This window comes from Meriones unguiculatus, chromosome 16 (genome assembly GCF_030254825.1).
Source record: "Meriones unguiculatus strain TT.TT164.6M chromosome 16, Bangor_MerUng_6.1, whole genome shotgun sequence".
Taxonomy (NCBI): Eukaryota; Metazoa; Chordata; class Mammalia; order Rodentia; family Muridae; genus Meriones; species Meriones unguiculatus.
This window is the reverse complement of record NC_083363.1, coordinates 24,066,857-24,078,176: the sequence shown is the minus strand read 5'-3', so window position 1 is coordinate 24,078,176 and position 11,320 is coordinate 24,066,857. Positions and strand designations below refer to the sequence as shown.

Sequence of the window (11,320 nt, the reverse complement as noted above, 5' to 3'; positions counted from 1 at the left end):
ATTGGTTAGTGGTTGCCTAGCACAGTGGTTCTCAGCCTAGCGTTGTGACTCCTTTGGGTATCCAATGACCTTTCCACAGGGGTCGCATATCTGATATCCTGCATATCAGTTATTTACATTACTGTTCATAACTGTAGCAAAATTACAACTAGGAAGTAGCACTGAAAATAATTTTATGGTTGGGGTCAGCACAACATGAGGGCCTATATTAAAGGGCTGCAGCATTAGGCACATTGAGAACCTCTGAGTCTTAAACTTCCATTCACTTACGTGAACTTGCCACTGTGATTTCAGCAGCTACTCTCGGCAGGCTGGGCTGGGAAAAGTTTGCTGAGGACTCCAACCCCCAGGGAGCCATTAATAGTGCTGTTCGCCAACTTCTAGGGACATTTAGGGTCAGCTACTAAGATACCTGGGGTAAGTCCAAGAGTCCAGGCTATGCTTGCTTCCTGAATTCTCTTGAGTGTCTCTGTGTGGTAAATACCACCTGTGGTCCTATCTTGGAGAATACACCCAAGAATACATTCGTTTGTCCTCAGCTTTTGTGTGTCTCTGAGTCCAGCTCTTTCCACTGAGCTTCAGTGAGAGCCCTCCACTGCTCAGGGCACAGTTATCAAAGCCTCAGCCTCCTCCCCTGCTGTCCTCCTGAGCTTTCCCAAGTGATCTTGAAGCAGGTCTGGGGGGCCGATTTATAACCAGGTGATGCTGCTGCTGGTGGTTTCCAGATCATGCTTTGGTTAGCAAGACCTGTGAGCCTGGAGTTTTCTGATTGTGTGTTCTAGGTGAGGACCAAGGGTGGGGATGTGGGTTTGGAACGTAGCAGGCCTTCAGAAACAAACATGGGGCATACCGTGGGGATGGCTTGCCGCACGAGCATGCAGATCTGAGTTTGATTCTTAGAACAGTTATCACGAAGCTGGGCATGGTGATACGTGATGATTCCAGCCAAGGTATGTAACCCCATTGCTGGGAAGTAAAGATGAGTGGATCCCTGAGACTCACTGGCTGGTTGGCCTAACCTAATCTGATGAGAGACATGGAAAACTCACACGGCGGCACACACCTTTAATCCCAGCACTAGAGAGGCAAAAGCAGTCAGATCTCTGTGAGTTTCAGACTAGCCTAATTTACATAATAAGTTCCAGGCTAGCCAAGGTGACATTGTAAGGCCTGGTCTCAAAACAAAAGCATAGTGGCTAGCCAAGAGTCATTTGAGAGAAGCCTCCAGTTGAGGGATTTGCCCAGGTTAGATTGGCCATGTCTGGGAGGGGTTGTCTTATTCGATGATTGATGTCGGAGAGCCTTGCCCACTGTGGGCATTCCTTAGGCAGATGATCTTGGGTTGTATAAAAAGCTAGCTACGTATGAGCAAGGGAGTGAGCCAGCAAGCAGCATTTGTCCCAGGTTTCTTTGTCAAGTTCCTGCCTTTAGTTCCTGCCTGACTTCCTTCAGTGATGGACTGTGACCTGGAAGCATAAACCAAATAAACACTTTGCTCTCCTAAGTTACTTTAGGACAGAATGTCTTCTTACAGCAATAGGAAGGTATTACCTGAGGAATGGCACTGGCCTACACACACACACACACACACACACACACACACACACACACACGTGTACACATGTGTCATCACAAGCATACACAAAACTAAAATGCCACCTGGCCTCACCCGTGATGTTTATTTACCTTTCTATCTGGGAGTTTATATCACTCACTGCAGCAGGAAAGCTGGCCCTGGCCATGGAGACCTGCCTTCCCAGGCCAAGGGGCCGGCCCTGTCTGTGTTTGGAAGGCGGGAATTGGGTTTCTCGCTCTACCTAACATTCTGGCTGTGCTGGCTGCCTTTCGCTGTGTCCTCTAGAATGGTCCGGTGGAATTTGGTTATGTTGGAGAGTAGCTGGTTCCCCATGGAAAGGCTGGAAACATCAACTCAGAAACTGTCCTACCTGCCGCTGGGGAAAGGCGGGAAGGCGACGGACTTAAGCTTCTTGTCCTCAGCTGCGGACAGGCAGTTTTTGATGGTCTCTTCCAGCTGTTCTTCACATTTGTCGGAGCCCCACTGGGGGATGTGACAATGGATGACAAACTTGGCAGCGAGTCCACTGGATTGGCTGACGGCAGCTGGGACACAGGAGAGAGAAGTGCAGGTTATCACCTGAAGCTGGGTCATCAGGCCGGCCTCCCAGGTGACCTTGTGAGATCCTGGAGGTCTAGGGAGTGAAAGAGCTCATGGCTAGCCACATCCCTGCCACTGGGAGGAGGGATTGGCAAGGAAGCAAAGCTCTCTAGCTGATGTGACAGCTTTATCATTTTTGGTGACCTGCCAACAGGCCCCAGGTCAGGAACATACACAAAGTGGATCCTAGGGACAAGAACACATCAAAATCACATCTGCCACTATGGAAGGTTGAGTAACAGCCACCCCCAAACATCCAAATCCCTGGGTTCTTAACTCTTCCCTGACGTGGCCAAGGGCACATTATGACTGCAATTAAAGCTACTGGAGATGGACTGCCAGGCTTGCCACACTGGTTACAGTTAATTGTTGACTTGCCAGAATGCTGGGATTAAAGGTGTGTGCCTCACTGCCAGGGTTTTTGTTTGTTTGTTTTTTGAGACAGGGTTTTTTTGGGCAGCCATGGCTATCCTGTAACTCACTCTGTAGACCAAGGTGGCTTCAAACCTGGAGATCTGTATGCCTCTGCCTCCTGAGTGTTGGTATTAAAAACATGTGCCACCACAACTTGGCAAGTTTAATTAAAATTATTTTATAGTTATTAGTATTTTGCCTGCATACATGTCTGCATACTATATGTATGCAAACCGAAGAAGACCAGAAGAGGGCAGATCCCCTGGGACTGGAGTTAAATATGCCTGTGAGGCACCAAGGGGATGCTGGAATGAACCCAGGTCCTCTGGAAGAGCAGCCAGTGCTCTTAGCTGCTGTGCCATCTCTCTAGGCCCTCTCCTCTGATTGTTCTCTCTCACTCTCTGAGACAGGATTTCTCTGTACAGCCTTGACTGTTGTAGAACTCACTCTGTAGGCCAGGCTGGCCTCAAACTCACAGAGATCCGCCTGCCTCTGCCTCCCGAGTGCTGGGATTAAAGGCGTGCACCACCACTACCTGGCTTCTTTCTACTCCCCATGCCCCCATCTCTCTTCCTCCCTCTCTCTGCCTGCCTGCTTTCCTTCCTTCCTTCCTTCCTTCCTTCCTTCCTTCCTTCCTTCCTTCCTTCCTTCCTTCCTTCCTCCCTCCCTCCCTCCCTCCCTCCCTCCCTTCGTTCCTTCCTTCCTTCGTTTCTTCCTTCCTTCACATGAAGTTGGGCAACCTACCTAAGAGATGTAGTGTGTGACCTTGGGACCCTATCTGGCTATAAATCTCTTCTTTCAGGGCCACACTGACATCCACAGCACAGTGTTCAAGGCAGGGGATTATCATGGACTGGTCTGGCTTGGAAAACAGACAAGAGAGGAACCTGGGCTCCCAGAAGGGCATGGCAAGGACAGCTGTGTAAGAGCCTGGACTGTAATTGATCCTTTTACCAATTCTAAGAAGTTGGTATTTTTTCACGTGTTTTAGTATCTTTGAAGAGGCATACATCTTGAGGAGTGGAGGAGAGATGGCTCAGCAGTTATGAGCAATGGGTGCTTTTCCAGAGGACTCAGGTTCAATTCTCAGCAGCCACTTGATGATCCCAGTTCCAGGGGATATGGTGCTCCCTTCTTGCTTTGTGGGCACGACATGAAGATGGTACACTTACATACATGTAGGCAAAATACCAATGCATATACAATTACAAAAAGAAAGGGCATACATCTCATAATTGCTGTTAGCCTGCAGGAGGGTGAAGCTCTTACAGAAATAAAAATGCATGTTGTTCTCTGCCTCTGGAGGTCAGGTCCCATGAGCCTCTCTGTGTGAGGATTTAGGCAGTGCTGGGCTTCCAGTCTTTAGAAGCGCTGGCTTGCAACTCTCATTCACTAGGATGACATTTTTTTCTGATCCTATCTGTTGTTGTGCTCATTTTTAAACTTTATTTTATTTGGGATTGATTAAAGCCTCTCCCTTCCAATCTCCCAATACTAGGCAGGAGAGCGAAGGTTAGTGGGGAGAGAGGGCACAGACCCCTTTACTTCTCCCGGCTGTTTAGGGCCGATGGGTTCTTTTGGGGTTATACCAATTTCCTTCAACAGCAAACGCAGCAAGCATTCTCCTCCAAGCCACTGTGTTGAAAGGTTTCTCTCTGTCTGTCCAAGCCAACACTCTGGTCTCTCCAAACTGCCACCCCTTCTCTTTCTAGGGTCTTGTATTTATATCCCTCAGAGTACTATACTGGCAGGCTGTTACCAGCTGGCAAAGATCACATCCCACAGGAGGCAATTATCAGCTGTGGACAAACCAACGCCCAAACTAAAATCCCACACTTGGGATTAAAAAAAATCCTATTTGCATAACATAACTGAATTTTTTAAAAAAGATTTATTTATACAGTATTCTGCCTGCATGTGTGTCTGCAGGCCAGAAGAGGGCTCCAGATATTACAGATGGTTATGAGCCACCATATAGTTGCTGGGAATTGAACTTTTGGAAGAGCAGCCAGTGCTCTTAAGCTTTGAGCCATGTCTCCAGCCCCCACAACTGAGTTTTTAATGAAACCAAAACTTCCATTCCAATCTGTGGTGGTTTGAATGAGAATGCTTCCAATAGGCTCATATATTTGAACATTTGGCCTCCAGTGGTGGAATTGTTTGGGAAGGGTTAGGAGGTATGGCCTTGTTGGAAGAGGTGTGTCACTGGGGGCAGGCTTTGAGGTTTCAAAAACCTGCGCCATTCCTAGGTTAGCTTCCTCTCTGCCTCCTGCGTGTGGATCAGATGTAAGCACTCCCATGCCCATCTGCCTGCCTGCCTGCTGCCATGTTCCCTGCCATGATGGTCACAGACTCACCCTCTGAAACTGTAGGCCCCCAATAAGCTCCTTCTTCTATAAGATGCCCTGACTGTGGTGTTTTCTCACCACAATAGAAAAGTAACAAGACACCATCCAACCAATGTCAAGGCCAAGAGCAGAACTTGCTGCACGTCTGTGAGGCAAGGTCAGCTACCTAGCTTATTCTGAAATTTTAATTTTTCTTTTTTGTGTGGAAAATCATATTTTGTGTGTGCATGTGTGTGTGTGTGTGTGCATGTGTACATTACGTGCACACGGACATGCACTGACGTATGCAGGCCACAGTACACATATCTCAGAGGACAACACAGGCGGGCCGCTTCTTCCACTGAGAGAGTCCCAGGGCTGAACCCAGGTTTTGAAACCTTCACCGGCTGAGCCATCTCACTGGCTCAAACTGCCATTTCATTATAGACAGCCCACTTTTCCTCTTGAGTAGCTTTATGGATTACTCTTGACTTCTGAACTGATTGACCAGTCACTGTGATGGCCAGGTTCAAAGTTTGCTTTTATTTGTTTTGCCCAATATTTTAATGTCTAATTCTGGAACATTCTCTGCTAAGAACTCTTTAACTACTGCTTCACCATTCGCTCACAACGTTCAAATTCTGCTTGGAATCACATCAGAGCTTCTTGTGCTGTGTCCAGGTTGCTTTTCTCTCACATGTTCAGGCACTTTCTGGGAGGCTCCTCCAGACCCCTAGACCAGGGAAACTCCTCAACAGCTGACTGAGTCATGGCGACAGAGGGAGTGAAAGCTGGCACCATGACAAAAAGGCAACTTAAGGAATGGGGGATTTATTTGGGCTCATAGCGTATAGTCTGAAGTGGAAAACACTTAGCTTCCTGGGGATTCCCTGCCAATGACTGTGAGGTGGTTGGCTAAATAGTGTCAGAAAGAAGAATGTAGATAATCCATTACCCAATGCCCCCAGCCTCACTTCCCCAGCTAGGCCTCACCCCAAAAGGTTCTACAATCTTCCCAAATAGTGCTGCCAGCTGGAAACAAGCGTTCAGACAGATGGACATATAGACGGACTTTGCCCTTGGTGGAAGGGTGGAAGGGTGGGTACAATGTTTTGCCTGCATACATTACACATGTGTGTAGTGCCTGCAGAGGCCAGAAGAGGGCATCAGACCTGCTGGAACTGGAGTTCTAGACTGAGCTGACAGGAGGGTGCTGGGAACTGTACCCTGGTCCTCTGGAAGAGAAGCCAGTTTTCTTAACTGCTGAGCCATCTCTCCAGTCCTAGCTATGGGAGTTTTATTCTGTCTCTTTTCCCTCCAGTGATGGGAATTGAGCCCAGGGCCTCACACATGCTGGGTGTTGTAGCACTGTGCTGCAACCTAATTCCTCATGGGGATTATCACTGCTTGTGGGTGTATGTATGTGTGTGTGTAGAGGCTAGAGGGAAGTCTTGGTGTCACCCTCAGGAACACTGTCTACCTCCTTTGAGATGGACTCTCATTGGCCTAGAAATCATCAAGTAGGTTAGACTGGCTGGCCAATCCAGGGATCCTCCTGTCTCCACCTCCTCACCATTGTAGTCACCAGGAAATTGAAAGTGCCTGGATTTTTTAAAATGTGGGTTGTAGGCATGGCATATCCTGTTGTAGACAGTGACCGTGTACGGCTGTGAAGGCTGGAGGCTGCGAGGATGGGGTTGAGCCAGGCTGAGATGCAGCCCAGTCTCACACTTACCTTCAGCAACTTCCAAAGGGCCTTGGGATTTGCGAAGCTCCTTTACTGTCTCCAAGAACTCTTTACCCCCAGCCTTTTCCAAGGCTTTACCTGCAAAGGAGAACAATGGGGGCTGTGGTGAATGTCCTTCCAATAGAGTCACATTGTCGGGCACCTTAGGTCAGGAAAACCTTAGAACATAGGCATGGCACATCCCATTTGTTACTTGGGTTTGCCAGTGGTCACTGATGGCACTGTGGCACTGCACAGAGCTCTGGGCATCTGTGCAGCAGACTGAAAGATAACAAGATTTGTTAAAGGATCCCCACTCCCCTGCCCATGCTCTTCCTCTCTTTTGTTGCTAAGTATGGGAGCTAAGACCTCCCACATGCTAAGCAAATCATTTGCCACTGAACCAAGTCCCAGCAAGGAGGAACACCCCATTCTGAAAAACCCAAATCCAATCCTTTCCAAACTCCAACACAACATGGCCAGTGCAAGATGCCACATCCAGTCTCACGTGATGCGTGGGTCACTGTGCTGTGAGATGTGTAAGGGGACCCCGTCTCTCTTGGGAGCACAGGAAAGGTGTCACATGTTGCTAAAGCACTGTTAAGATCTATTGAAGTCACTATTAGGGTTAATAATAAGTTCTTCCAAAAAGCATTTAAAAATTCATGTATCTTTTATGTGTATGGGTGTTTGGCCTGCAAGTATGTCCGGGTACTCTGTGCATGCATGGTGCCCATACAAGGCTTCTCTCAAGTAGTCTTTTTGGCCTACTCTTCGTAATGCACGCAGAGGTGACAATAGGAAAAAAGCAGCAGTGAAGGCGAAGTGGCAGCAGCAGCAGCAGCAGCTGAGCAGTCAGCAGGCTGAGCTGCAAAGGTGGCCAGGCGCTGACTGACAGCTGGGCTGTTTGAGGGCAGGAACCCGGCTAGGGCCCTAACCATCCGCAGGTGCTGAGGAATCTTGGTGCTTAAGCCTGCCCAGAAGCTACAAGGCCTGGGCTGCCAAGAGCTAAAGAATCCTGACTTCCTAGATCTAGAGAAGTGCAGAAACACAGGATGCCAATACCCCAGGCCTGCATGAGAGCTTGTACCAGCAGACGGGGCAGCAGTTGCTGCCCCCACCTGCCTGCTGCAGCCACTTGCCACTGTGTAGGGGGTCTACAGGAAACAGAAATAACCTTGCATTTGGACTTGGGTCCCATCCAGAAGACATCTCATTATGCATATGCAAATATCCCCCAATCCTCCTAAATCTGAAATACTTTGGTACCGGGCACTTATTGTTATTATTTATCATTATAATTACTCGTTTCTGAGGTTTCCACACTCAGGCAGGTACTCACATATCTTCGGAGGACTAGAACCCGTCAGTGAATTTATATGAATGCGGTTGGAGATGGTATGTCTTCATTAAGGAGTTTAGGTCTCAGAGATACAGCACAGCAATAACAGTTGTGAGCCTTGCAGCACATTTCTGAGTCTCATCTCTGTCTCCCAGAAGCCTGGGGATAGCTCGAGACAGAAGCTGGCACCCACGTGCAGACTGCTGCACTCTGCATTTGGGATCAGGGGTCAGGTGGAGTTGTGAGGGAGGCAAGGTGAACCCCCTCTTTCTAAAGACTCAAGAATGAAGCAGCTTAAAGGGCCGATGAGGCTGACAGTGAAGGGGGTGGGGCGGGGCTGTGCGTCACTTTGTTTGAGGCTTGCCTGGAATGCGGGAAGCTTTGGGTCAGATGCCCAACGTAGAATGATCGGGGCATGGTGGCTCACACCTGTGCCGGAACTACACCGATTCCCAACCACTGAGGAGTGCATACAGCTGCAGGCACCACGACAGGTTACCCCTCTCAAAGGGAGAGATTATGATGGTGGCGCTTGCTTTTTAATCCCAGAACTTGGGAGGCAGAGGCAAGTGGATCTCTGAGTTCAAGGCCAGCGTGGTCTACAGAGTGAGTTCCAGGACAGTCAAAGCTACATAAAGAAGCTCGGAAAAGAAAAGAAAACAAATACATTGGGGCCTTGGCTGGATAGGATGATTGGTGTGGGTGCCGGTGGCACAGCTTGTGTCTCCTAACACTGCAGGTCTGTCTGTCAGGGACATGAACTGGTTTACTACACCTCTAGCCCTAGCTCTGTGCCACCTGTGTGCCTGTGAGCACAGCTATATGCTCACTATGGATGAGGAAACGGAGGTTCAAGGGAACAGAGGTTAGGGAACACGCCCAGAGCCATTCAGCCAGGCAGAGATCTCTAAGTGCCTGGAGAGACCAGGCCGACTCAGAAGTTGCTCTCTTACTTATCTGCCAGCTTTTCAGCCTGTCTCACCTCCTCTGACTGACTGCCAAGAGGTCAGCTAGAGGATCCACCAGTGGCATCTAAACTTGATTTTTCACTCCCATAACAGAGCACACCACTCTACCCTACTTTAAACAGAAAAGCACCTCTTTTTGATGTTTTGACATTAAAAAAAAAAAAAAAAAAAAAGCAAAACTATGAGGATGTTCCCAAGCTAGGGATTGCAACCAACCAAAACAGAGCTGGAGATGAGGGCACTAGGGGGAACCCTTCCACAGCAGGAAGAGCCTTCCCCTGGCCTTGGGAAGGCAATGTCAGGGTCTGCCACAAGGCAAGAAACAAGACTGTTTTTGCAGCTCTGTCACTGCCCAGTGTCACCCACCTACTTTCCAGCAGAGCAAGTGGCCTCTGGTGCCAGACCCAGGAGTCTGGGGCCACGGCTCAGGGCTGAGCTGCTAGCAAGGGCTTCAAAGCACCTACCCCAGGGCCGGCCCTGGATTCCAGGGCCAAGGCTTTTTCTTCACTCCATTGCCCTTTCAATGGGGGGTTTAAAACGGTTTTGTCTTGTGAAAATGGACAACATGGCACAGATAGGGCCTATTAGGTTGCTGTTACTGTCCATGCCTCTGACAGAGTGTTGGGCCCACCCCCCTTGGCTCTTTTACCCATTGGTTATGGCTTTCTTTTCAACTCATGGGGCTGGCACAATAATAACACAGCCTTGAGGATCCTGTAGTTCTTTCTTTTTTTTTTGGCGGGGGGACAAGGTTTTGAGATAGGGTCTCCGTGTGCAGCTTAGAACCCTCCTGTCTGCTTCCTGAGTGCAGAAATGGTACCCCTGAGTTCTTCCCACGTCTTTGTCCCTTTCCCTTTCACCAAGCATTCTCACTATGTGAGCTTAAAACACAACTCGGGGTTCAGTCCAAAGTCTGTGCAACCACGTTCATAGCGGCGGCGCTCAGGATGGTCCCAAATGAAGATGGCCCGGGTGTCATCATCAGCTTGCACAATGGAGCCCACATTGTGGCATAATCACTCAGTGAAATACCACACAGCAAAGAAAATGAACAAACATACTCAGTAACTCGGGCAGGTTTTGCAGATACTAAGCGGAGCTGAAAAAAAAGCCACATGGGACTATTTAAATAGAATTGAAAACAGATGGAACCCCTCATGCTGTCTGTTTATCTCTAGAGGGAATGGTGACAAGGGGCGGGGCTGGAAGGGCTTCTGGGGAGGGTCTCCTCACCAGTGTGCTGGTTGTTCAGCAGTGTTCACTCTTTGCTTCAAGACAAGGTCTCATGTAGCTAAGGCTAGCCTCCAACTCTCTAGGTCACAAAGACCTAGATGTACCTGTCTCCACCCTGAATGCTGCTGTTATGCATGTGATACGGAACACCCAGCCGAGGGTGGCTGAGGACTGAGTTTAGGGCTTCCTGCACGAGTTCCTGATGTGTGAGGATCCAGCCCAGGGCCTTGCGCACACTAGGCAAGTGCTCTACCTGCCACGCTCCATCACTTTGAGAACAGGTCAAGTTGTACACAAACTGTTTGCCTCCATCCATACAGCAAGACCCTAAGACAAACCTCACAGAATCGGCACCGAGTCAAAGCAAACCTTGTTCAGCGAAACCATTTCGTCCCATCGGAAGACATTTCCACCTGGGACCTCAGGCAGAGGACAATTGAGTCCACGACAACTCGTCTGGATTGTGGGCTATGCCATGACACCTCTCCCAAACCAAGGCCTTACCTATCTCTTCCTTGAGGTCTATTTCGGCTGTGGTTGGGTGGACAATGCCCTCCACCCTCATGGAGCCAATATGGCTGATGTCACTTTGGGTCAGGGATAGCTGCATTAGGAAGAAAAGATGGGGGAAAAATCAATCGCCATTGAACATCATTTCAGTTTACATCACTGTCTAGTCAGGGTGAGGGGCAGCACAGGGGCTGGCTCAGGTTCCCAGGTATTTCTCTTGTTCTGAGATACGGCCTCAGGTAGCTTAGGCTGGTCTTGAGTTCACGGACGTAGCCAACGTTTGCCTTCGGCTCCTTCTGCCTCCACCTCCCAATGCTGCGGTTATAGACCTGAGCCGCCATGCCAGGCTTCCTGGAGTCTGCTGTTGAGCCACTCTTTTGAGACCAGCAGAGTGCAGACAGCCTGCCTTCACTGCCCGGAACAGAAATGGGCTCTCCCTTCCTCTCTCTTTCCTTCATCATTTATTTACGTGTCTTTTGTTCCTAACCTTGGTGGCCTTGGTCACCTCTAACACATGTCGGTAGCTCTGTGTGGAAAGCAGCCGGAGGCTTGCTCTCTTCTCCCGCCTGAAGTACAGCGCCTTTGCGGGAGGTCAGTGCTCTTGCTGGGGAGGAGTGGGCTCTG

General features: G+C 49.3%; 1 protein-coding gene across 1 annotated transcript in view; it reads right to left on the bottom strand.

Moving 5' to 3' along the window:
- The window catches only part of LOC110555902 (core histone macro-H2A.2), a 41,432-nt gene that overhangs the window by 2,902 nt on the left and 27,210 nt on the right, over window positions 1–11,320 (bottom strand). Inside the window, exons 6-8 of the mRNA XM_021649391.2 lie at window positions 10,691–10,790; window positions 6,653–6,742; window positions 1,947–2,121 (exon numbers count right to left, since the gene is read on the bottom strand). Of these exons, the coding sequence (XP_021505066.1) occupies window positions 1,947–2,121; window positions 6,653–6,742; window positions 10,691–10,790 (365 nt within the window). The remainder of the gene's footprint in view (window positions 1–1,946; window positions 2,122–6,652; window positions 6,743–10,690; window positions 10,791–11,320) is intronic.